Source organism: Pteropus alecto, unplaced genomic scaffold (genome assembly GCF_000325575.1).
Source record: "Pteropus alecto unplaced genomic scaffold, ASM32557v1 scaffold3, whole genome shotgun sequence".
NCBI classification, from domain to species: Eukaryota; Metazoa; Chordata; class Mammalia; order Chiroptera; family Pteropodidae; genus Pteropus; species Pteropus alecto.
In genome coordinates this window covers 27967808-27995462 of record NW_006442484.1, presented here as the reverse complement: position 1 = coordinate 27995462, position 27655 = coordinate 27967808, and the positions used below count along the sequence as shown (strand labels likewise).

Below are 27655 nucleotides of genomic sequence, written 5' to 3'. Positions count from 1 at the left end.
AAACAAGCAGAGAATTGGAACCTTGTAAGCCCACTAGTGCTGCTGCCTTTTGTCGTCACGTGGTATTGCTATTGAAGCTTGATCCTGTGCTGCCCCTTGGATGTTTGCTCAGTGATGAAGCTGTTGCTGGTCCAGAACTTCTCATAGACTTCACCGGGGCCACATTGGGCATCACAAACACTATATAGTTCATATACTCGGAAGCTCTGCTGTTGTTTCTCACCTTTGTGCCAGGGTGATTGGACATGGAGGAGCAGCCAGCATCATTCATTCATTCATTGAACAAATCCTCAGTACCTACTGTGTGCCCAAATACTGTTTTATCCAATTGAAATCATAATAGTGAACAAAACAAAACGAATTTTCTACTATTACTAGAGCCTACATTCATTCTGAGGGTTGGGAGGAGTGAAGGAAGTGGAGGCAGAGATAGATGATAGACAAGATAAGTATTTATGCTATGAAACATCTATAGAAAGGCTTATGTGTGAATCCTGACATCTTTTAATTTTTTGTATTTGTTCTATGTGGAACATCAATATGAATGATACCAGTGAATGTAACAAAGAGGGGAAGCTGGGTACTTGATGGATTTAAAACCACAGTTGGCTGATAACGTCTCACTAGCTTGGATAAGCACTTTGTGGCCACTGTATATAATTGTACATCATGCAGCTATTAAAAATATTGGTATTGATGTATATTTATGAACATGGATAGTTGTTCATAAGTGGAAATGCAGGTTAAGAAATGATACATTTAATATTAATGAGAAATACTTTTTCTCTGCCCCTGAGGTTTCCTTCCTGAGTAGAGAGTTCTATTAGTATCACTCTGAGTCTGCTCCTGCTCCTTTATTCACTCTATCTATGGTGTAATGACTTATCTGATTGGTAAATTTGCAGATAACTGGCCCTATTGCTGCCCTTTGTCCATGCAGGACCCAGCCAGTCTTTCCACAGCCATTGAGTGATTTCTCATCTTCTTGATGGAATAAGTTGTGTGGGGGCTCCCCCTATGTAGGGACAGGTCTGCCCCAACGTAGTGCTGAGGCATGCCCACCTTTGGAGTTCACTATTAGCATGCCCATTTGTCTAGTATACGTAGAGCTTCTACTAGTAATAAGTCATATTTTATTCTTTGTTTTGTTTCTGTACTATTGATAACTTCGGCAGGGAAGGGATTATCAGTCTTTGGACACTTCATACCTCTGATCCTATTTTATTTAGTTTTATACATATTTTTATTAATTTTCCATATTCATGTATAAAAGAAAGTATGGAAAAAATATGCATCATAGTTTTAAAAGATATTGGTAGAACTAGAGGATTTTTTTCCTTTTTTTTGTCTGTTACTTTTGAATTCACTGAATTTACTAGATAAATTATTAAGAAATAGTTAAAAACTTTTAAATTTCTGAAAAAATACATTAGGTCTTACTTCCCATGTAGAAGAATTAGTCATCTTTGTACAAGGGAAGAAGCTGGACCTGAGTAGATATGCTTCCACCTACATAGCTTGGTGCTTGAGTCTAGAACTTATTCGAGGCAAAAATATATTACTTTCCTAAAACTTCTGGCTTGTCATTTCATCATGTATGTCAAAATGTTGCTATCTATCCATAGTGTTGGGCAATTTGCATGGCTTTTAAAAGTGAGTTCCAGCATTTAACTGAGGTTAATTGGATTCTGTGTTTCTCTTTCCTGCTTGCAAAGTATAGCTGTCTGCTAAGCCTGTTTATTTTTTGGCTTCTTTAATTATACATTGCCATTAAAAAAAAGAGCTACTTTAGATTCTTACCATCCTTCCTGCTTATCACTGTGATAAGTTTATATGTATAGGATATCCAGGTTCGGCTATATTTAAAGTTATAGGATATAAAGGGGAAAAGAAAAGTTTTCTAAAGTAGTAATTTTTATATCTTTACCCCCTATACTAGCAGAAAAAATTTTATATCTCTTGATATTGAAATTTCGTAAAAGAGTGAAAATGCTGCATAATTCGGTCATTATATTTTGATCATGCTTTTAAAAAATTATTTTAAATTTTAAATTTTGATCATAAATTATTTCAGATCACGAAAAGATACTGCAAATAAAATAATTTCTGGATACTTTAGAAATTAATAAACAAAACTTTATAAGTACAATTAAGCACCTGTGTACCCATTTTGATCCTCCACCAACCTCCAGCTTTGATGTTTATCATTCTCATGCATATATTAATATTTTTACTACCTGTGTGTATATCAAAAAAATAGTGTATTTTTGAATGTTTTAAAACTTTATGTGAAATAGTCGTATATTGCTAGTGAGAATGTAAAATGATACAGATGCTTTGGAAAACAGCCAGATCCTAAAAATATTAAATAGAGTTACTGGGAGACTCAGCAATTCTCCTAGGTGGATATGCTAAAGAGATAAGAGAACACATGTCCACACAAAAATTTATACACAGATGTTCATATCACTATTGCATTATTCGTATTACCCAAAAGTTGCAAAAGACCTCCAAATGTTCATCAACTGGTGAATGGATAAATTAAAATGAGGTATAACTATATAATGGAATAACATTCAGCAATAAAAAGCAGTGAAGTACTGGTACATGCTTTAACGTGGATGAACTTTGAAAACAGTATACTAAATTAAAGAAGCCAGTCACAAGAGGCTATATGTTGCATGATTCTCTTTATATGACATGTCCAGATGGGAACCTAGAGGGACAGAAAGTAAATTAGTGGTTGTCTGGGGTCGAGAGTATGGGAAAAGAATGAGTTGTGATTGCCAGTGGATATGCATTTCTTTTTAGGGTGATGAAAATGTTCTGAAGTTAGATAGCAGTGATAGTTGCACAACTCTGTAATTATACTAAAGACGGATTGTACACCTTAAATGAGTGAATTGTATTGCGATGTAAATTATATTTCAATAAAGCTGTTTAAAAAGTTCGTGAATTTTATATATTCTACTATTAGCTTTTTAAACTCCCCATAAGCCAAAACAAATTATTATATTTTGAGATGTACACATTTTTGTACATTTAGTTCTTTATAACTCATATTCACATTCCGTTGTATGAATTTACTGTATTTTATTAATCCAGTTTTTTTGTTCTAGAAACGATTCAGCTAACAGTTTAATTTATATTTTTTTATATGATGATACATTTTAACACTTTCTTCCACATTAGAATTTGATAGGATTATCGATAATTTGTAATTTATTTAGTATTATTTAACTATATTTAGAAGACATTTTATTGGTGTACCTTAGAACACTTAATTATACAATATAAAATTGATTTTAAAAAGTATTCTATCTGCTGAAGTTTTTTTAGTTTTATAGTTCTTTTATAGTTCTTTTATATTTGGCAAAAGAAAAGGCAGGGCTTCTTAACTACTGTGCCTTTCTTGGTATTTTAGTGTTACATAAGACATGTCTTAATTTCTGCATATGTTAATTTCTTATAGAAAAAGCCACAAATGAGTATAACACTACAGAAGATTGGAGTCTTATTATGGACATATGTGACAAAGTTGGAAGCACACCTAATGGGTAAGATGCTCAGTCATGCCCAGTGACTGTCTAGGGGCTTTGGAGCCTGTGTCTGTTTTCTTGATGTAGCTTTGAAAGGAAAATGGGATTTTACTGTTAAGTTTTGGGGGAATAAAAATAAAGAGATTATGGTGGCAGGATTTATGGGATTAACCATACCCTGAACAAATGGAAAATAATTTAAAGCTTTGACAAAATAGAACCACATGTTAACAGTGAATAGACTAATTGTTTAGGGAATTCCCTTGTGACTTAGAAATGTATGGGAGCCATTTAATAATGAAATAGATAATAATAATACAATAGGTAATATACTGAAGAAGCCTTTCTATAATGTATGGGTAAATATAATAACATCATAATGAAAAAAGGTGAATATAAAAAAGGATGCTTTGCGGGGAGAATGTAGCAATTAAACTGAACTGATTAGAAGTTTAGAAGACTGATGAAAGCATTTGTTTTAAAGTCATAGCTTTTAAAAGTAAATTCGTGTTTGGTACTTAAAACCTTTTAAGACTGTATCTTGCTTTTTTTTTAAGATAAGAATTTGTTTGAACAAAAAAAATGATGATATAGTTCTCTTATATTGACTAACATTTTTAAAAATGACTTGGCTCTTGGTTTTGGAATATACAACCTTTGCAACAAGCTTTTTTTTAAGTTCTACAACTATATGAGCAAAAGATTGTGTAACGTTATTTCTTTAATGAAGTGAAGTTTACAGGATTTTAGTTTTAAATTTAAAGTTATTTGGTAGAATACCTTATATTTTTAATGTTTGATTTGAAATTCTGAATACTAACTTTCTTCATTTTTTTCTTAGAGCAAAAGATTGCCTAAAAGCCATAATGAAAAGGGTAAATCATAAGGTTCCTCATGTTGCTCTGCAGGCATTAACCGTGAGTAAAAGTCATGTTATTATTTGACCCAGATTTTAAATGTATATTTATTTTAGTAAATTAAGTAAGATAATATCTCAACATTTGTATATTGATTTTTATTTTGATTTAATAGCTTCTTGGGGCTTGTGTGGCAAACTGTGGAAAGATATTTCATTTAGAAATATGTTCCCGTGATTTTGCAACGGAAGTACGTGCTGTGATAAAAAATAAGGTAAATTTTTAAAAGAAATTTATGTCATTAAAAGATACATGTATTCTATGTCATTTTAACTATATACCATTAATAAAGTTGTATTATAAATGAAATCATTTTGAGGTAAATTTGAAATAAAATAAACTTCCTGTTCTAAAATGTGATGTTTTCATTTGTAGCACCAAAACCTGTTTTCTCCCTAAAAAAGCATATATGCTAGTGATAATAGCTAATCTTTATTGAGGGTTAGTTAGCAGTCACTGCTTTAAGCATTTTACATATGCTATCTTTTTTCATGCTCTTAATAACACTTAGAAGTTAGATTCTCTTGTCATTATTTCATAGATGCAGAAACTGAGGCTTAGAAGTTAAGTAGCTTGTCCAAGGTCATGCAGCTAGTAAGTGGCATAGCCAAGGTTCAGATCCAGGTTTCTCTGACTCCAGAGTCCAAACTAACCAAGATTCTGTACTGATTCCTATTAGAGATGGCAAGTAAAGGGGGCTTTTATTTTGGAGGAGAGTTGAGGGGAGAGTCTTCACTTTAGAGTTGTTGTTTGGAATGGAAACTTTGAAGCATCATTCCCATGCTAGTAATGGCAAAAATCCCAGAATGTTAGTTTAGTTAACATACAAAGCTTAATTTACTGAGAATATTAAGAAAACATAGAATAACCTCTGACTATAAAAGATTTGTCATTAAAGTAAGATTTAGAAATTAATGTTCAAAAAGGATAATTTTGTAAGAAACACCTATATCTTAAAATGTAAATAGGCATTTATCAAGTACTCATCTAGTCTAAGGATTGCTGTACTTTTTTTGTTGATGTTCATGTGATTAAAGAAAATTTTGGTGGCAATTAATTGTTAAATAATTCAAGTACTTACTTTAACTAGTTTTTTTTTTTTTCTTTGTCTTTTCTTTAAAAGGCTCATCCTAAAGTATGTGATAAACTGAAATCTTTAATGGTGGAGTGGTCAGAAGAATTTCAAAAGGACCCTCAGTTTAGTCTAATATCTGCAACTATTAAATCTATGAAAGAAGAAGGAATTACTTTTCCTCCAGCAGGTTCTCAGGTAAGAGATTCGTTCAAACCCATGGTTGACCCTATGCTATTTTGAAGGTATGTATCTTATGTAAAAGTTGGGCAAGGTCTGTTTTAATCATCACCCACTACCGCTCTCCAAGCGACTATCTAGCATTATATCTTATATTTAGAGGATATTCTAATTGTTGAGTGAATTTCTTCTACATATCAAAACTTTGAGAAGTGACTTAGCCATAAATAATCTGTTTAATGCTTCTCTAGAGTCATGCGAAGGCATAAAAGTATGAGAGGGCCTTATGTTCAAGAAATTTATAGTAAATTTGAATGGTATATATATGTGAAAAATAACAAAATTATAAGTGACAAATATGGACGGGTACAGAGAGTAGATGCCAGGAGAGAGAGGTAACTATAGATGGGATGATGAGGAAGGTGAAGAGGTAGAATTTTTGGACTGGAATGTATTTCAATAGGTAGTGAGGAGTGAAGAGATCATATTGGGGGAGGAATGGCATGAGCAAATTGATGGAACTGAGAAAGCTCAAGACCTGTTGAAGAGTGAACATGCTTGGAGTGAATGGTTTGCATGTAAGATGGGTGAAACTATAAGACTAGAAATTTATTTAGGGAGCTGGGGGATAGATGTAGTAGGCAGGGGCGGAAGTAGGGATCATAAGTCACGGGAGAGGACTGTTTATTTAGTTCTGTGGGAAAAAACATATCTTGGGTTTCAGTACCTTTTACCATTCATACCTTGGCTTTCATACCTCTGACCCTTCACTTAATATTAGGATATGGGCTAGGGAAAAAGACTAAGAAGAGTACTACATATTTTTAAATTGTAGACTGTAGACTAAAAAGAGAAAAAAAATCTTTATAGCTGAATAGGCCTAACGGTTCAAGGTTGAATTTTGGGACAAAATTCTTATAACTAATAAAAAGCAAGCATTTTCCTGCTCTATTCTTTCTGTATGTAATTCGCAAAAATCTGTGTTAAAGAACTGGTTTGATGGTTCAGAATCCTGAACATCTCTGTCATCCATGCTTTTAAATTTAAATGTGACCTTCCTTAGTCCTCTGCTATGACTAAAGAGCCAATCCACCATTCATACACAATGAGTAATAAAAGAGGGCTTAACATGTATTCCTAGAACTGTACTTGTTGTCTTTGTCCTCCCTCTTCTTCTCTTTGTTAGTTATCATGGCTTCTTGCTGCTACTTCTCTTGTAGCTGCTTGTAGCAATATAGGACCACTTACTGAATAAGAGACCTTGGATAGTTGAGATCAAGAAGTGCAATCAGGAAAGATTCATATTTAAGTACTTTCTGTATGCCAGGTTGTGTGTCAGATACAAGATTTATGCAAAACATAAGCCAGTTCATGTCCTTTTTGAGTTTATAATGTTTTCTTGAAAATTCTGATGTTTTATTTTAGTATTTGAAAACAGCTACTTAAAATTATCATAAAGAACTTCACTTTTAAACGAAACTTAGTTATATCAGTTTTATATTAAATTAGCATGTATGATTAATTATAGAGCTTGTATTTTCTTTAAAAGGGTAATTGTGTTTATTTTACTTGTACATTTACAGACTGTTGCAGCTGCTGCCAAGAATGGTACGTCATCGAACAAAAACAAAGAAGATGAAGACATAGCTAAAGGTAAATGGTTAAACACGTGCAATTTAGTGTAGCATAAAACTTCCTTGCCGGAACAATTTATTGAAATAAAAAATATAATAAAACTGGATATACTTTTAGTATTTTACCACAAATCTGAAAACTAGTAGAATCTAAAAGTAAGGCAAACAGTTGATATAACATTAATTTAATTTATTATCTTTGTCAATAACATGTATTTAATGTCCTACCTTTGAAGAGATTACATTTCACCTTTTCTTTAATGCCAAAGTTATGAGTCAAGTGCAGAAATATGTTCACGGCTTGTCCTATATGGAAAGCTACCCATATTATAATGTCACAATCTGTTTGCTATAAAAATAATAGCTGCTGTATATGACAGACTGTTATAATCAGGAATGAGCAAAACTTTATTTTAAAAAATGTCATGATTCTCTGCCCCTCAAAAAGTTAACTGCTTAGCATTTAATTGTACAAATAAAATATTCACTTGATTTCTTCTTATTAAATATTATTTTATCTAATATTTCTTTTTAAACTTTTAAAAAATCAGAATTAATTCTGGGTATCTTGTTTTTGCATTTAAACTTTTTAAACTAGCTATCGAATTATCGTTGCAAGAGCAGAAGCAGCAGCACACAGAAACAAAATCCTTATATCCACCTGCAGAAGTTCCATTAAATAATAAAGTTGCAAGGAAAGTGAGAGCTTTATATGATTTTGAAGCTGTCGAGGACAATGAACTCACCTTTAAACATGGTGAAATTATTATTGTTTTGGATGACAGGTATGTTTTAAATCTTTATTTCTGGAATATTTTGAAGTTAATTTAGAATAGCTTTAATTTAGAATCCTGACTATTTAGCTCTTTAACTTTCATGTATTTAAATCATCATAGAACCTCTTTATTCCTTAATTATTTTTTTCTAAAATAAAAGACAGGTAATAGGTAATGTGAGTTTCTTATTTTTTTGTTAAATTTATTTTTACTTTATATCTTGGTTAAAAGATTATTAAATGATATTGTTCATGTTCATAATTGGGAAATTTAAATGTTCGGTCATCTGAATGCATTTTATTTATATTGGGAACTGTGTATCCCAAAATTACTGGCAAATAAACTTTAGGAAGAAATATAACTATATTACCTTAATCTATGCTTGGCTCCTCCCATGTTCTTAATCTGCTACTCCACTCTCCCTCACAACTTCTGTTATTTAAAGTTGTAATAAAGAATAGATCTTATCTATATTGGGCCTAATTCTAGTCTTTGCTTTTAAAAGTAGTTGATGAAATATAACAATAGTGAGACTTAACAGCTTGTTGCTATGAACAGAGATTGCAAATTTATTTGATATCCATTATCAATAGCTTAGTAAGGGTACATTAGTATAGAGTATTTTTAAATGGGTAAATACACAAAAATGGTTTTACTTTGCTGCAGTAAATATTTATTGAGAAAATGTTATGTGATAGGCTCTGTTTGTAATAAAAAATGAATGAGGACACAGTTTTGTCTTCCTAAAACCTAGAATAAAATAAGGGAGTTAAAATTAGTGTACAAGTAATTGTATGGAATGAAGAATATGACCGTAAGAGAGGTACTGTCGGGGTCCAGAAGAGAGCAGATTCACATGTGGTATCAGAAGGCTTAATCATGGTCTATTTCAGGTGAACTTTGGTTGATTTTGGCAGGGCAGGAAAAATTTTGCAATAATTGAGAACAGGAAAAGAAAGATTTCTTAGACAGTCAAGACATACTATGTTCATGAAAGTGTTTTACTTTTTAAAAAATGGTCATTTGGATTGGATCACATGATCACTGAAGAAGAGTAAATAGATATGAAGGTGAAAAGGTAGTGCGAGCTCTGAACATTGACAGTCTGGAATGTCAGGCTTCTGAGTGTAGTTTTAGTTAGAATATTTATAAAAGAACTTGAGTTTATACTTCTGATACTGTAAAACTAAAGACATTTCTAAAATAGAAACAGAACTAAAAAGGAGTAGGTTTTGCTCTGAGATTCAAATTTTGAGCATTATTTTTATGTAATAAGAAAATTTTCTAAAATAAATGGCTGCTCACAAGTTAAATATACTACTGATCAGTGGCACAGGTACTTCCTCACTTATCTCCAGCAGGTCTGTACTACCCCGTGCTGCGATAACTCAGTTCTCTGAGTTTCTTTTATAACTTTGTGAACCCTTCATACATACCTACATACTTAGATGTCATTCGGTGTTGGCGTGGCATTTATATACCTGTTATAGTCTGTAGGTTTGCAATAAGTAAAGGTCATATTATTGTGCTGCGTGTGTTATTTTCAGTGATGGCTAATTAAAGCACAATTCTTTAAATAACAGACTCATACAAAACTACTTGCATTTGAGACTTTTCACTGCAAAAGATAACTTTTTTCTTTGTAACTGCTAAGAATTCAATATGAATACTGAATATGATGGAATATGTAGGTTGATTGCTGTTATTTTGAAGATAGGATATCCCAATCTTAAAATTGGCATAGACATGCTCATCAACATGTATAGGTTAAATGTTGTCATTCTGGGTGACTGGTTATCATTAGAAAGATTTTAAACAAAAATGTAAATTTGGGTACTAAGGTTAAGTAACAATCTTAGGTTAAAAGGAGGTCATCTAGATAACCCAGAATATGACTGTATTCATTGTATTTAAATTGCTGTGGCAATGAAAGCACAAAATTAAAAATTTCACGTGCAGACCTTGAAGTCCCTTGAAAATACATCATTCTTGGATTTCAATTTAAGAAACACTGAGCCGATAGAAAAGGCGCACCTTTCTTATTAACAGTATACCAAAAAAGTTTTTTACTTTTCCCATCTTTAGCTTTATCTCACCACTCCATATTTGTTCTGTATGTACCATTTCAAATAATCAAGTGGAATTCTTGCAGTTCCAAAAATGCCATGTTGTGAATAGACTTCTGTGGCATTGTACATCGGTTCTTTTTGCCTGGAAAGCCCAGTCAAAAGAAGCAAACACATTTAGAAAAGGAGTTTTACTTGCAAGGAAGGTTTGCAAGGGAGTCCAGGATTTAGAATGTTTGGCTCCCCCACATTAAGAAATAAAACAGGTACTTTAAGGCAATGACCCCCACGGGATACCAAGGATTCCAGGTTTACTATTTATGTATTTGTGGTAGAAATAGCAGTATTCTCACATAATATCTCATCCATAAAGGGCATCACTTATCTTCAGCCATTGTTCAGCCATTGTCATTTAAAAGACAGCAAGTAAGATGTTTTAGTTAAGAAGTCAGTAGGTTAAAGGAGAGGTTAGGTTTTCATTTATTTTGAGAGCTAAAACGAGACAAGATAGCTTTGTTTTTTGTTTATCTCAGTGTACAAGGTATTTGGTTTCTTGTACTTTTATTTTCTTGCTTCTCCATAATGGCAACAAAACATTTTTATTTTCACAGCCCTAATGTCCTTTTTTTTCCTGGTGAGTGCCTACTTAACCTTCAAAACTCATGTCAGATTTTATATGGTCTGAGAAGCCTTTAAACCCTTCTCTGCCTCTAGTTCGCAGTGGAGTTAGGAGTTCCATCTTGGTTTTGCCATAGCCTCCTGAATGGAAGTGATAGCATTCCTTATATGGGTTTCTCGTTTTGTATTGCAATTACTTCTTTACATATTGTCTTTTCTGCTAAATGAGTTGATTCTGAAAAGGGTCAGCACTTCCAGGGATGGGAGAAAGAGGAAGGAGAAAAACTCCAGAAGGTAAAGTTAACATGTTCTTAGTTGGAAATGGAGGGTTGAGAATATTGCGCTGGGTTTTAAATTTCTTAAAGACAGAAACTGTTTCTTAATTATCTTTGTAACATTAGCGCTTAGCCCAATGTCACTATCCCTTCCCTGGTGGGCTTTCATAAATGTTAGATAAATAATGAATGTGTTGAAGGTAAAGTTTATGTCTCTTAACTTACATCATTTCTGACTCAGCTGTGACTTACTCTTTCTTAACATATAAAGTTGTAAATATAAATGGCTGCAATAAAATTTTCCTTAATTAGCAAATGGTTTATGTAAAACTGCAGTGCCAAATTACCTTAATTTAGGAATTTAGAATTGAACAATAACTTTCCATGGAATCAACTAGTTGCCAATGGAGAGAATATAGAGCTGAATTAGGGCTAGGAAGGAGTCATCGTACTTTGACATGACATTTGGTCATTTTGCCTACTTTTATTCTTCATCAAGGTCTTTGCAGTTGTAGTTGAAAGTGAAATTATATCTTTACATTAGTAGAACCATTAAGGAAGGCTATACAAAATTGTTGATAGTTCAGGTAAAATCCATGCTTGCACTTCACATGTTTGTGTTCTCTGGTTTTATGTCAAAATTCCTCTAAGTTCAGTTTTCCTTTTTAATGGAAAGTTCAACTTAAGAGAATATGTGTGTGAGAGAAAGGATTTCTCATCCTATGTAGAAATCAACAGATACGATACCTGAGGACTGTTAGTATATCAGTTATTTTCTGGTTTTAAGAATTTGGATGATATACAGCTCTTTTATATCTTTCTGGTACTTTTTAAATAAAACAATGTGTCAGAATCATAGAAGTTGATTTATCCTTAAGTTCCATCTTTAAGAATGCCTGCTCAATAAGTCAAATTTTTGGAAAGGAGTAGATTAACTGTTATTTCTGGATTCTGTAATTGTCCCTATCAAGAGAATCAATGGACCAACTGTCCAACAAGCTTGGTAAGAGTTCATCAAGCTTGTTGGATACAAGCTCAACATACAGTCAGTGGTATGCATTACTCTAATCATACCTATTTAGCAAATGTAATAGGAAAAAAATGCCATTCCTAATAGTAACAAAAATTATAAGTGATCTAATAATAAATCTAACAAAGATGTGTAAGGCCTTTATGGAGAAAATTATATAAGTTCTTTGAAAAATATCAAGAAATATAAATATATAAAATACATTTATTTATATAAATGTGAATGAAGAGGGATACCATGTTATGGTAAAGAAACTTTAAAATTATAAAGATTTAATTTTTCCTATCAGAATGCATAAATTAGTACATTTCCAATTAAAATCCCAACAGGACTTTTCTCAGAGAACCTGAAAAATTTTAATATTAGTAGAGAAATGCAAAGATATACAGTAACATAGAGGGTCTTTTCTCTGCCAAGTATCAAGGCATATTAATAAGCTGTAGTAAATAAATATATAGACTATTGCAACAGAATGGAATCCAGAAATAGGCTCATGAACAGATAGCAGCTTGCTGTTTGAAAGATAGGATATCATAAATCAGTAGGAAAAAGTGTGTTAGTAAATTTTGGTGGGGCGAATGGCTCTTTATACAATACAAATAAAATAAAATTTGATTCGGCTTCACATAGCACACAGAATTTCATTTCAGATGAATTAAGGACCTAAACATGAGAGAAAGATAAAAAAGAAACCTAAAACTTAAATATAAGTATATAGGAGAAGAGGTTTAGGAGTTCAGGGTTAGAGAAAGATTTCTTAAAAAAAAAAAAAAAATGCATAAGACATAAAAGAAAACATTGCCAAATTTGATCACATGGGGAAAAAAACCACTGTGAAATAAAAGAAATCATAAACATGTTAAAAGACAAGAGACTCTTTGGGAGAAGGTATTTTCATAGTTCAGACAAACAGTTGCTCTCCACAATACATAAAGAATGCCTACAGATCCACGAAAAAAGACAAAGGACCCAGTGGATAAAGAAAAATAGGCTGAAGATACAAACTAGCAGTTTACAGAAGAAGTAATCTGAAAGGCCAGCAAACACGTGGATGCTCGAGAATTGCAAACGAGCACAGCAGTGAGATAGAATTTCTTTACTGTCTGATACCAAGTGCTGCTTGGACGATTAATGAGGGGAAGTGGCATTGTCACGTGCTGCTGAGGGAAGGAAGATAGTGAATTGTCACAACCATTTAGGGAACATTTAGCAGTACTTAATAGAATGGAAAATGCTTATATCCTGTGGCCCAGCAAGTCTGTTTGTGCATGTTTAATTGTTGTATATGTGCCCCCAGAATCTAGAATGATCATTATTCCAGTCTTTATAATGGTAAAAGACTGAAAATTACTAAATGTCCATCTGTATAGGAATGGCTAAGTCATGTATATATGCCGTATTCATGTGATGGAACTTTAATTTTAAAAGGATAAACATCTGAATAAAAATATCTGAGAGTATTAACAGATAAAATTAAAAAGATTGATAATAACACCTATATAGAGTTGGCTATAGATATTTTTAAACAAATAAAAAATACGATGGCAGGAAGACTACCTACCAGCTTTATGGTGCTGGTGTGGTAGAATGGATATGGGATTGTTGATAAACGGGACTTCAGTATTATCTGTAATATTTTACTATTTTAAAAGCCCAGAATCAAATATTACTGGTTGCTAATTGGCTCAAAATTTAAGTATGGGAATATGAATATTTGTTTTATTTGTGCTTTTGTATATCTTTTACTAAATTTAAGAACTATTAAATATAGTCGGATGTGAACTAATATTTTTCATAGTAGGCTAAATTTAATTTTTATTTTAATCCCTCTTGAATCTAATGCACTAAAATGTAGAGGAACAAATGACGTTTTTACACTGTATTTTCAGTGATGCCAATTGGTGGAAAGGAGAAAATCACAGAGGAATAGGACTCTTCCCATCTAATTTTGTAACAACTAATTTAAACATAGAGTCTGAGGCAGGTAAGTTAAATCTTAGAGAAGGTTCAATCTGTTGAAGTTTTTTACACTTGAATTTAATGGTTCAGTTTGAACATAAAGTAGATTGGCATTTAATTCTTGTATTTTTCTGTGTGGTTTTTAAAAAATTTTTTTATGAGTTTATTGAGCTAAACTGATGACAAATGCCAGGGAGCAAGATCGCACATGCTCTCTAACTCTTGTTTGAAAACGTTATTTTTAGGCAATAGAATTTGACCTACTTCTTAACAAACTAGGGGGTTAGTTTAACCCAGGTCAATTCCAAGAATTATTTTCTTGTCATTATATTTTAAATCTTTTGAGAGTTAACATAGTTACATATAAGGCATAAAATAATCTATGACCATGCAAATATTTAAACCAACCTAATTGGTTTAAGAGGCAATTTGTGTCTCTTCAGTACAAAGAATATAAAATAATGTAATTAAGATAGTAGGTTCCTAGTTCAGATCTTCTGAACTTTACTAAGTCTTTTAGCCACAGACAATACCCTTCAGCTGCTGTCAGTCATGCAGAGAAAGCTTCCATTTGCTTTGCAGGCCAGGAGATGAGGGGAGCTGAGTGTAAAGAACAGCTAGTAATACCAATGTTGGTGATGACCAGAAATAAAATAGTTCAGTGGTGTTTCAGCACTCATATATCAGGCATTGTGCTAAGTCCTTTGCTTGCACTATTTCATTTAATCTGTACAAGTCTGTGAGATAGGTACTTTTGTTACCCCATTTTACAGATAAGGAAACTGAAGCTGAAGGCTGAAGGGTTCTGTGGCTAGTAGGCGATAGAGTCGAGATTCTAAGTTAGCCAGTCTGCCCTTAGATGGTACTTATGGTAACTCCCTGCAGGACATGTGGATGCTAATCCCTTACCAGTTCTAGAGAAAGAACTTCAATTGAAAGCCCTATGTATTGTGTGTAACATCCTCCTTGTATGGTGGAGTGACGCATTTGGTTAAAATAAAGTTGAGGGAGATGAATACTCATTTGAATACTAACTACTTTGCCACTATTTATACTTTTTATTTCTCTGGGCTAACTCTCTAAGTTGATATGAAAATTGGAGACACCATTTTTAATACCTTTATAGACACTGCTCAAGGGATCCAATATCATAATTTCTCCTTGGCATAGGCTGGAGATATTAAGCTGAAGTTTTAAAAGTAAAAAATATTTTGGGTTTTCAGTATATCTTCATGTTATGCTGAGCTCTGCTGCTTAGGACGTATTTAAAAATTAGCCAGATATTTGAAATACGTGGCTAACTGTTGGGACTTAAAGATCCTTTCATGGTATAGATTATTATAATTTTATTTTTACCAGAATTTACTTTATTAAAGTATAGTACACTATAGCAATATTCCAGTGAAAATTTAAATAGTTTGGGGGCATGTATATTCGTAAATTATTTTTCAACCTTCTCTTTATGATTTTTTGTTTCGTTTTGCTTTAAGTATTATCAAAGATGATTGCAATTAAGTTTTTTTAATATATAGGAAATACTCTTTATGGTAAGGAAAGAATTCATAGAACTCTGAAATTAGCTAACTGGATAACACTAGATAATATCCTACTCTTCTGTTTATTTATTCACCCTCGTGGTAACACTCAGTTTTCCAGAAAATGCCTGTAATAACAGTTCCCATTATATTGCTTGCTTGTTCCACTAGAATGTAAGTTACGTCATGGTAGGGATTGTCTGTTTTACTCATCGGTGTGTTTCTAGTGCCTAGAACAATGCCTGGAACATAGGGCAAAATAAATATTTGTGGCATGAATAAATGAACATATGTAATAACATTTTGATTATGAAATGTGATGACTGTACTGTGTAAGGAGTTTCTTTTTTTTTTGTGGATAATCACTTACTTATAAATTAATGACTCAGTTGCCAAAGTAAATGCTGAAGAACTTAAAATTTGCTGTGTTTCTGTAGCAGCTGTGGACAAATTGAATGTAATTGATGATGAGGAGGAGGAAATTAAGAAATCGGAGCCTGAGCCTGTTTATATAGATGAGGTAGAGTCCTTCTTTTGTTTAATAGTTAAGCTATCAAGACTTTTAAAATGTATTATACTTGAAAATGCTTGGAAAGAGTAATTTCTATATTCATTGAAATTAAGACTAGTGAGTTTTTAAAGTATCCTATTACTTTTTTAGGATAAGATGGATAGAGCCCTGCAGGTACTCCAGAGTATAGATCCAACTGATGCAAAACCAGACTCCCAAGACCTCTTGGACTTAGAAGGTACTTAGTGAATATTAGGAATTACTTTAATGTCATTTAATATTTTAGCTATTTATAATATCTTAAATTTCTTCTGCCTCGTGTTTGCTTGTAGAGATTAGAAATCTCTGATGGGAAACAAATTAGTATAGTTATATAGTAAACATATTACTTGGAAGGTATGATTATAAACCTACCTATCTTGTTCAAAAAAGAAGTCTTTGTATTTCTGTAAGCCCACTAATGAAATTGGCTGAAGAGATTTGCAGTCCAAAAAAGGACAGAATTAGAAATAACGCTATTAAATTAAATGAGTCAAAATGTTAGAAATCCTTATTCCTGTTTTAATTCTCTTTAATTCTCTTGTATCATGATTTTAAAGGTCAAAATTATACATGATCCATGTTAACTTTGTAATGCAGTCATTTGATGCATGCCGATGTGTCTGTCTTTTTTAATTTCCAAGAAATGTAAAACAATTAAATGTTTTTATTGAAAAATAAAAATAAAACCTAAAAAACAAACAACAACAACAACAAAAAACCCAAATGCTTTTATGCCTTTTTAAAAAAAATCCTTTGCGAGAAAAATCTCTGATAAATGATAAGTCTTCTTGAATCTTTTAGTATAAGAAAGTCTGGTTATGCATATGGAATATTGTGGTCATTGTATTGATGTTTACATTTGGAAATATACAACATGTTTAATTTTGAAATTACTTAAATAACTGAAAAATGTTCATAACTCATCTGTACATAATTACATATCTTACATACTGACTCAAGTTTATTTTACTTAGCTAATACTAGTTTTCTAGATATTCTTAAGATTTTGAGATAACTCCAAATTTCACAGTCTATAAACTTAGTACTTTCAGAGAACACAGTGGGATTTGTTTTTATTTTGACTTTGCCTGTGGTCATGTGATATTAATATTGGTTGGTGCTGAATAGTATTAAAATTAGGTCTTTTATAATCCTTTCTTGAGCATAAACTTAATTCTCTTTGTATAATGCGTGATGTGCCCTGTTGTTAAAAATTGTCAAAATTGACCTAACCTGGTTTAAATTTAAAGATTTTAAAATATTTTTGTATTTACAGATATCTGCCAACAGATGGGTCCAATGATAGATGAAAAACTTGAAGAGATTGATAGGTAAGATTCTTAATGCAGGGAATAACAAGTATAGTTTTCTTACATGGTTACTTGTTTTGGGCAGAACTTTTAACTAGGGAGTTTTTATGAAACTTCAGTCTTTTGAAACTTTCTCAGTTTCCCAAGTATGCAAAGTGGTACTTTTTATTTTGGTAGCAAATTTTTTTCATGACAAGAGTATACATAAAACCGTGGACCCTTGCTCTTGCAGCGCCATTCTTCGTTTTCTTACTTGGGCTAGAACTGAAGGATAATGAGTAATGAAGAATAAGGTTGATTAGAGTGTGCAATGAGAACAGGGATCGTAGGCAAGCATTGTCTTGTTATGTGATGAGAAATAGTATTGGTAAAACTTTCAAGTGAAATTTTCCTTTTATTTTTATTTGTGAAACTAAATCCAATGCACACACCCTCTCTTCTTGTTTTTTTTTTTTTCTTTTATTCCTGGGTTTCTGCTGTCCTTTGAATTTCATTATTCCACTAATCGTACTCATCCTTAGAAATAGCAGCAGCACTGAAGTATAGACTATCAGGTTTTGAGCTTTTAACTTAGTTTCTCTCCCTCTCTTCTTCCTCAGCACTTTCTATCTGAAGTCAGAGGGAGAAGCCATGGAGGATAGAAGACGAGGAATAAGGCTTTAGCAGCATTCCATTGTCATACCTTTCTAGATTCTATCGAACTGTTGTATAAAACAGCACAAGAACAGAAACTGCTTTACTTCTTATCTGCCTTTGCCAGAGAAGGGTAGTAGCAGCAAGATATTTTCTAGTCAATGAAGATTATAATCTTTGTCCCATGGGTAGTTTTAATAAATACTTTGTATTTTCTGCAGAAATGAAAAAAATAATCCCTGTTGCACTTAATGAAATGATGGTAGTCTCATCACATTCTTTTATTCTTATTTTGGAGAATGCATTTACTATCCACTTACACATCTACTACTTTGGTTTCAGTGCAGGGATGTTAATAGTCAAGTGAATAATCAAACTGGAAAAGAAGCTTATGGTTAATTCTTAATCACACTTTAGTTATCATGGACACTAATTTCTGCAGCTTCTTGTGTGGTTTACAACTTAATTTCTGAAAATAGAGTTTGATCTGCTTTATATAGTCACAAGTGCAAGAGAGGAAACAACACAATTTTGTTTGTTTGTTTGTTTCACACATGATATTTTAATAGAGGAAAGGTGACAAGTCCTGATAGGTTGCTCCAGGTCTCTAACTTGACAGCCCCATGTTTGGTTGCTTGCCTTAGCTTCTTGTCTTTTGAGCCTCTTGTATATATATATACATTCAGTAAACAGGCTTGTGGGTGGCTTATGCCAAATAAAGTAGCCATTTATCTTTTATGAACTTGGCAGTTGTAAAGGGAGTTCTTTATTACTCCCAGGAGAACAAACAAAATTGTACCAAGTCAGAAGGATGTGTCTGGAGTTCCTTGGGCAGATTTGAAAATGTTGTTCTTCAGATTTTTTTGCCCCATAGGGTATCTGATTTCACTCACTTTCTCAAGGGAAATCAACAAATGAGCAATAGAGACTAGTTTATATATACATTATTTTCATTTGCATTTTCAAGGATAATTATTAAATTCTTTTTCAGTTGATCCTTTTATGAATATAAGCAAATCAAAATGTGTGTGATTTTGTTTGTGAACGTGTTTTTATTTTAGTCATATTGTGCTCAATAGCATGCTCTGGGCCTTTCCTGCGTACTTCATTCTTATAGGATTTTAATTAAGGCCTGGACTCTTCCTAAATTGAGAACTTTTTCTAATTTGTAGTTGAATTTTCAGCAGAAGCCTATAACTTATGGAACAGAATTTTCCTAGCACTAAAATTATGAATTGGTTGTATTTTATGAGGTATGGGAAGGACTTTCCCTAATTTTATGAAGTCGTATTAGCTAGTTATAATAAGAATTGAATAATTCTTCCTCCCATTTTCCCTTTGTGAATATTCTTTCATCGTATATAAAGAACCATTTAAAATATGAATAGAAAATGTGCTAAATTTAAAAAATAATTTATGTTGCTAAATGCATGCTTAAAAACTTTGAAGAATATGAAAGCTCTTTTCTTCTATATCAGGAAGCATTCAGAATTGTCTGAATTGAACGTAAAAGTCTTGGAAGCTCTGGAACTATATAACAGATTGGTGAACGAAGCACCAGTGTATTCAGTCTATTCAAAGCTCCATCCTCCAGCTCATTACCCACCTTCAGCTGCGGTTCCAATGCAGGTGAGCATGTTTTTTGAGAACATTCTTCAAAATTAAAAAAAGAAAATTATTTTAATTAGAAAAAAGGTTTTAAAGCATAGTATTAAAATTTATATGGGTCATGAGTAAAATTATAAAACTCATCTTCGATAGTCAAAAATTATTTGCTAAACAATTAGTGCTCACCAGGGTAGATTAGATACTGATATTTCACAAATACATTTTAGTTCATTTTTAACATGAATGAAGAGATCATTAAATATATGAGGGGACTTCTGGTTCTTCATATGCTTTTGTAAATATGGAGCATAAATCCTTTAAGTAAGTATAAATTCTTTCTGTAAATATAGAATATAAATTCTTTGATTTAGGACATTGATATATCGAAGTCCTCCAGATGAGGTGCTGATGCTGTTCTTGTTGCTCAACAAGCAAGATTTGACATTTTTGTCAAGATTTCTTTCATTTACATGGATTATTAAAAGGCTTCATTAATGAACCTCTTTTGTTCTCAGATTATGCTTTATAATTTCTTATCTTAGATTCATGACTTAAATTGTTAAAAATTCATGCGTCATGAGGATATGATGTAGGCCTATTGATGCAGGTTCTAAAAGATCATCTTTTCCTAGGACTTTACACCTTATCTGTGCTTCCCAGCTGAAGTGAATACTTACATTTATCAGTTTCCAGTATTCTGAATCCTTTTTCAAATTTCAGCCAATTAGCAGTCGAATTTAGAATGAGCTCAGATGAACAGAATTCATGTTAATTTATGAAAACTGGTATGTCAAGGAGCATGTGAAGGAGATACCAAGGAGAGAAGATCAAATGTGGGTGCATAACCTAGATGACTTGACATAATTGTTAAGTAGAAAAAGAATAGTTACTATGGTAACTGTCACATCAGACAAGATGCATTTATCAAATATGCCATGCTCTGAACTTTTGAAAGTGGTGAAAGTCATTACAAATGAGGGTAGAAAGGATTTCTGGGTGCAGAAGACAGCTAGAGTTTATTCAGTGTTGCTTCCGTTTTCAAAGAGTTATTTGATGCTGCTGTGAAAATGGAACAAAAAAGAAATGCTTGTACCATTATATCATAGAATTATATGTTATATTTGCTTCTTTGCATGTCTATAAATGGTTGTCATTCTTATGATAGGTTTGTGTGTTAAGTTGCATGCTATTTACAATATGTATTTTTCTAAGCACAACTCATTTAAAAAGTTAGCTTTCTATCAGTTTGATTCCTCACGTAACTTCTATCTACACTATTCATTCATAACAGCATTTGAACTATTCTAAGTTTCTATTCTAATTCTAAAAAAAATACCTGTACTAGAAAAAGTTGGAATAACACACCATCAGTTGTATCTGTGAAGGAACCCTAAGCTGCAGAAGAGGTCCATTCCCACAGCTTCAGCCTGTTGTCAGTGGGTTGTTACTTGTTTGCTTAAGGAAGTGATATGATTGCACTTAATTATTTGCTAAACAATTAGTGCTCACCAGGGTAGATTAGATACTGATATTTCACAAATACATTTTAGTTCATTTTTAACATGAATGAAGAGATCATTAAATATATGAGGGGACTTCTGGTTCTTCATATGCTTTGATTTGGCAATGTAGCATTCTAAATTTTCATGTCAATGGTTTTTGCTTTAGAAATAGCTTAGTTTAAAATTGGAGTGATGATAGTTACTATATGATATATATTTAACTTGTGCATTGTTTTGAATGCTATATTTGGTAGGCAGATGGTAGATCCTATCCTTAAGGAGATGTTACCTGAAAATTAGGGCACATATAAATATCAGGGATTTAGACTCTTTTGCTATTTCTTGAGAATACATCTTCTCCTTTACCCACAAAATTCTTTATTTTTATCTGCCCTAAAGGCAGGAAATAAAGGAGACATGGCCAGAGAGGCCTGCATCCTGCCCTGGTACCATTTATTCTTCAACTTATTCTCCTAAGTTCCATTCTTAGGAAGGAGTTGAAAAATCATCCTGGGGTGAGGGTAAAGAAGGTTATCATTCTGGTGGTAATTTGAAGTGATGATGGGTTGCCCTTCAAGGGAGTATTTAGTTTTCTGTGGCTCTACAGCAAGACAGGTTACTGAGTAATAGGCAACCTGGATGAATTTCAGCGTGCTACTTAAAAGTACACCACCTCCCTTCCTATCAACCCCCAGCAAAATAAAAGACCAACCAAGTAAATCATAGATTGTCATAGATTTGGAAGCTCTTTACTTTTTATACTAGAGTAGATAGATTGGTGAAACAAGATGGCTCCCCAAAGAACTATAACATTTTATTTCATTTAAATCTTTAAAAATTTTAAATTGTTAGGCGGATGTTTGGGAAATCAGTGGGTCAGCTTTTTCTCTTTGGTTAATAGACATACCCAATTCAGGCGCATGGTGGAAATTACATGGGTCAAGGCATTCACCAAGTCGCTGTTGCCCAAAGCTACAGTTTAGGACCAGATCAGATTGGTTCACTGAGATCTCTGCCTCCAAATGTGAATTCCTCAGTGACAGCACAACCTGCTCAAGCTCCATATTTAAGGTAAGTTTTTGGGAGCTGTGGTTCATTTTGTAATTATATATGTTAAAATTTCACAGACTTTCAGAATGAGAATAAATTGAGCCTTCTCTTTATAATAATGCTATCTTTACAACTGAGATGAAACTGTAGAACTGCCCATTCATAATCCCCCGAAGTCTTAATGATGCTGCTCTTAGCTTTGCCACCCATAGTGAGAAATGGTTGCACATAGCATATAGTCTGGGTCCCTGGGACAAAATAAAGCTAACTGTCCTTTACAGGGACCAAGCCCATAATAATATATTTAGCATGGTGCTGTAATCAGCCTAACAAAAGTAATCCCAGACATATTTATCTGCATATACTTTTAAAAATCAGAAAACTGTTATTTTGACTCTAAAAAAAAGTGTGTTTGAATTGTGGAATTTGTAGTCTGATTTTTTTTATACCAACACTTTTATTCTGAAAATCACGTTTAAATCTTGCCTTCTATTATCTTGACTTAGCCACACAGAATGATCGTTTAATATAGTCATGCGTATATGATCTCTAATGTCTCTCCCCAATCTTAAATTACTTGAGTATAAATCTTAAATATTATCTGAAAAATAAACCTGTTCATATTGATGTTCATATTTAATTCTATTAAAATGTAAAATTTTGTTATCCTGGGTGACACTTAAGTACAGAGAAAAAACTGGAGTAGTATAGATGTTAATCCTCCTATATTGTAAGCAGTGTATTTGGTGTAATTTAAAATTATATATCTTTTAAAATAAATGTATGCTATACTAATTACAGGAACAAACAGAAGTCCTGCAATTTGGTGTGATTTTCAACTTAGTTTTTTTTTTTTTTTTTAAATAGTGTTAATAAGTAAACTATTGGTCAGAACTACCTTCACAGTAGATTCAGGGTCCTGCGTAGATTACACCATTCTCCTTACCTTCTTGAATTTTATGTAGGGATTCACGTTGGGGACTATCAGGGGCAGCTTTGAAAGTGTAAAGAATGTGTGAGGAAAAGAGGGGTCTCCTCTGTGCTGGATCGAAAGATGGGGGAAGGGAGAATATGGCTGAAGGTGTACTTGAGGTGGGATTTCATTTTCATTGAAGCTGGCCAAGGGTACCACTGTAAGAAATAGTCTGCATTGCAAAAGATTTTTAAATGATTTGGGTGAGAGATTTTGGAGAAAACGGAATTAAATAGGCCTTATAATTTATATTTTCTCTTTGCGTAATTTCTTCTTACCAGATAGAAAAATTACATTAACAGTGTTGGATAGGTGGAGTGATTAAGTTATAATTAAAATAAAAGAGCTAGTAAATTTAAAAAGATGGAAAAGGTGTTTTTATTTTCTCATGATGATTGATCTTTGATCATAACCTAGATAATGCAAAGTAAACATGTTTTTTTTTTTTTTCTAAATTTTGTTTGTAGCCCTGGACAAGACACTGTTTCCAATCCTACTTATATGAACCAGAACTCTAATCTTCAATCAGCTACTGGTGCAGCTGCTTACACACATCAGATGGGGATGTCTGTGGATATGTCCTCTTACCAGAACACTACTTCCAATTTGCCGCAATTGGCAGGCTTTCCAGTGGCAGTTCCAGCTCATTCAGTTGCACAGCAGCAAACAAATTACCATCAGCAGCCTCTCCTTTAGAAACAAACCAAGCTTTTTTCTTGAAAGCCTTCATAAGTGTATTACTCAACCTTTATGATTCTAATCTGAAGCTATTAAAAGAAAAATTTTTTTTTCTGACCTCAAAAAGACCATGAATAAATAAAGCACAAAAACTTCTCTTACTATACTAGGCCATAAAAGGGTTTTTTAAATCCAGTTTGTTTGAAGTCAAACTTTTGAAGAGGGGCAGCTTTAAGTTGCTTCTAGTTAGTTTTGTGTTTGTTTCAAATTTCTCTACACAAATCTGGACACCCAATAAGTAGCCTTATGACACTAAGCAGCATGAGATGGGAGTGTTAACATTTTACTGTAAAGAAACGGCTCTTTACCTTTAAAATGCCACGTTTATTGAGAGAGCACTGAAACCTTTAAATATTTTTTATCTGCATATTTTTTCAGTTTCCCACACCATTATTTTAAAAGGTAAACATCTTTTGCGCAGGCATTTAGCTTGCCAACATATTTCCTTTTGGCTCTTCAAATTGCAGTTGTGTTTGCAGTGCTGTCAGTTTTGCTCTCAGTGTTATGTTGAGTAATAATTAGCATATAATTGTCTACAGAAGCAAGAACAATCGGAGGGAACAAAAATGTCTTCTGTTATTAATAGTGAAGACCATGTCAGTGCCGATGTGTGATAAAGCATTAGCTAGTCCCCCAGTCTTGCCAGCAGTAGGCTAAGGAAAGCCCTACAAAACATTTCCATTCCCTGGAGAACAACATTTCTTTTCTTACAAGGGTCCCTGGGATTTAGAATTGCCACTATACTGACCTTTTCAAATGACATTGCCATTCCGGAATGAAGGTACGGTCCATTTGTTTTCCTTCCTGCAGTGCAGTGTGCAGAGATGCTGCATTTCCTTTTTACAGATCACATAGGAACTTGAGACATGAGGCATTCCTAATAATTTGATGCAGTGTATGCCAAGAATGGATGATAATGTGTTTTTACTGGTACGTTGTTTTTTTTAAAGAGGTGCTTCTAGTACCATTGCTATACCAGACTGTTGAAAAATTTGGCCATTCCTTTCAGAAGTAATTCTGAGCCTGTGGGATAACAGCAGGCAGTGGACTGATAGCAAAGCTATCAAGACAGGTTTTTGGAAGCCTACATTTTAAAATAGTTTATAGTGCTCATCGATTGCACATACTGTAAGAGTTAGGTAGTAAACCAATAGGGATTGTTTTCTCACCTAAAAATTTGCGTACTATTACATCATCTACCAATTTTTTAGATAACACAAAATAGAAAATGCAAATACATATGCTTACAGATACATGATATTTAGACTGGGAAAAAATAATGGGCAGAGTTTAGTTTATAAAAAGTTAATTGTATGGAAGCAAGATTTCTATATTGTTTTTTAAAGAAAGCCCTTAATCTTTCTACTAATAATCCATATGAAGCCAGTGCCCTGGAAATTTTTGTCATTTACTGTTTAAAGAAATTTGATTCCAAGTGTTCCTTTTTCAAAGGAACTATCCTAGAACAAAATAGCCTATATATTACTTGGTCTACATTTAAAGGGGAAAACAAGCAATATTTGAAAGCCCAGTTTTTGTCTTTATCTTATTTTAGATACAAGTAACTGGAAAGAAAGTTTTAACCTTTAATATTTCATGTTCTGTTTTTCACCCAGTATTTTCCTTCCTTGTTAATTATATACTTACAAAGTCAACTTACTTTTTGGAAATGAATCTTCTTTAAAGAAAACAAAACAAAATTTACAATGCTGCTCTTGATAGTTAATGTTTGCATATACATGGAAAGCCTTTTTTTCTTCCAAACAATATTTAATAAACATTTTAATGTTTGTGTAAATATCTCATGCATGGTTGGATTGGAATTGTAAAAGACTTAATCCTGCCTAAGTCTTTGAACTAAATACTACACACCCACTAAATTAGGATTGGCCAATTAAATTTACCTTATGTAGTTTTGGAATAATATAACATTCGACATGTATATAAATAGTGTATATTGGCATTTGTGAAATTTTATACATCCAGAAGTTTCTTCTTCCCTTTAAATTAAAAATAATTTTATTTTTGCCATACTATAATTTTATGTTGCAGGCTGTTGATAGTATAAAAATGTTATTAAATCTGTGTACTGAGATATTTTGGTGTTAATAAGAAATACAGGGTTGTAATTTTGCTTTCTTCTCCATGATCTTATGGATTGTATTTATTTTAAGACCTGTTTATAATTAAATGTTTTCTGCCAAAGAAATTGTCTAACATCAGATTTCTACACTGGGTTCATACTTACTGTTTTATATTAAAAATAAAAATAACTTCTGCTTTTTCATATGAAATCTTGGTACATGAGAAAGAATTCCTGAAAATTTATAGTAACATTTTCATTAATATAGAAAAATTTCTCATGGGTGTTAAAATATATGAAGTAGGATATGTTCTTATAGTTTGGAAAATGTACATTCTACTAAACATTGTCTTGTAATTTGGTGATTTATTTATAAAATTACCTGAAAATGAAATAATTGTAGTATTTATCAATTAGGATTTGAAATTATTTGCAGATACATTGTCATCATATACTGTTTCAAGTAGGTGATTCTTGGCTACGTAACAAATTTCACTATGCATTTTGAATCTGGTTATAAACTTTCACCTTTCAGATTTTTAAAAAATTGATTTTAAATGTTTCACAAATTATGGCTTAGGGAGTCTAAAAAAAGTTTTTCATAGTAAAAATTGTAAGTGTCAAGATTCCTGGCTTCTAATAGAGGATTTATTGAATTGTTTTGATGGCAAAGCTGAAGTTATTTTTGTAAGTAAGAAATTATAAAGAAGATAGCACCAATCTATCATGCTTTGTTTCTGTCAAAAGACATTTTTCTTATATAATATACTTAACAACAGTTTTAGTCAATAAAGAAAGGGAGGACTCAATTTTGGGATTTGATATTTTTCACTAGTTTGATTTAGTTTCTTTTGAAGATTAGAGATTTATTTTGAAAGTTTTCCCAGAAGAATTATTCTAATTTTACCAAGTTAAATTCAACTACTGATGTGCTTGTAAGAGAAGACAGACACACAGTAAGGCATGTGAAGATGGAGGCAGAGATTGGAGTAACTGCCACAAATCAAGGACTGCCTGGGGCCACCAGAAGTTGGAGGAAGCAAGAAGAATTCTTCCTTAGAGGCTTTAGAGGGAACATAGCCCATGTGATACCTTCATTTCAAATTTCTAGCCTCTAGAACTGAGAGAAGCAATTTATGTTTTTAAGCCACTGAGTTTGAGGTGCTTTGTTACAGCAGCCCTAAGTAACTAACATACGTAGACAAAACTATACAGCAAAATCTGAGTACCAGGCATTCCAAACTTTTACATGATTGGTTAAAATTGTCACATGACTTCTGAGACAAATGTCTGTAGTACAGGGGCAGCCTTTTATTATCTTTTCTCAACAATAATGAAGTTGTGTGGATGAAACTAAAACGCCAGTTATTCCCATTTTTATTGATTTTACTATCACATCTACATTTCGATAATTGATTTCTTTATGCCAGAGGTGTTCACAAGATTATAACAATACATTTGCTATCCACTCTTCTGACCATCTTGAGTGTGGGTATTGAAGGGATATGTTAAAGGCAAGCAGAGGAACAAGAGAAACAAAAAAACTAGATGGATATTCCTCACAAAACCTATTGAAGAGTGGAGTTTCATGTTCTTTTTAATTT

General features: G+C 32.6%; 1 protein-coding gene across 3 annotated transcripts in view; it reads left to right on the top strand.

Annotated features, from left to right (window-relative positions):
- STAM2 (signal transducing adaptor molecule 2) overlaps nt 1-26445 on the top strand; it is a 38405-nt gene extending 11960 nt beyond the window's left edge. For 2 of the 3 annotated variants that reach the window (XM_006921073.3, XM_025039431.1), the window contains 13 exons: nt 3473-3557; nt 4381-4456; nt 4572-4670; nt 5580-5726; nt 7292-7361; nt 7941-8127; nt 13997-14091; nt 16039-16121; nt 16263-16350; nt 17431-17485; nt 19576-19726; nt 22109-22278; nt 23698-26445. In XM_006921073.3, coding sequence (XP_006921135.1) covers nt 3473-3557; nt 4381-4456; nt 4572-4670; nt 5580-5726; nt 7292-7361; nt 7941-8127; nt 13997-14091; nt 16039-16121; nt 16263-16350; nt 17431-17485; nt 19576-19726; nt 22109-22278; nt 23698-23926 — 1535 coding nt within the window. In that variant the 3' untranslated portion in view covers nt 23927-26445. The remainder of the gene's footprint in view (nt 1-3472; nt 3558-4380; nt 4457-4571; nt 4671-5579; nt 5727-7291; nt 7362-7940; nt 8128-13996; nt 14092-16038; nt 16122-16262; nt 16351-17430; nt 17486-19575; nt 19727-22108; nt 22279-23697) is intronic. The other variant, XM_006921074.3, reaches the window with a different exon arrangement.
- Nucleotides 26446-27655: the final 1210 nt, after the last annotated feature.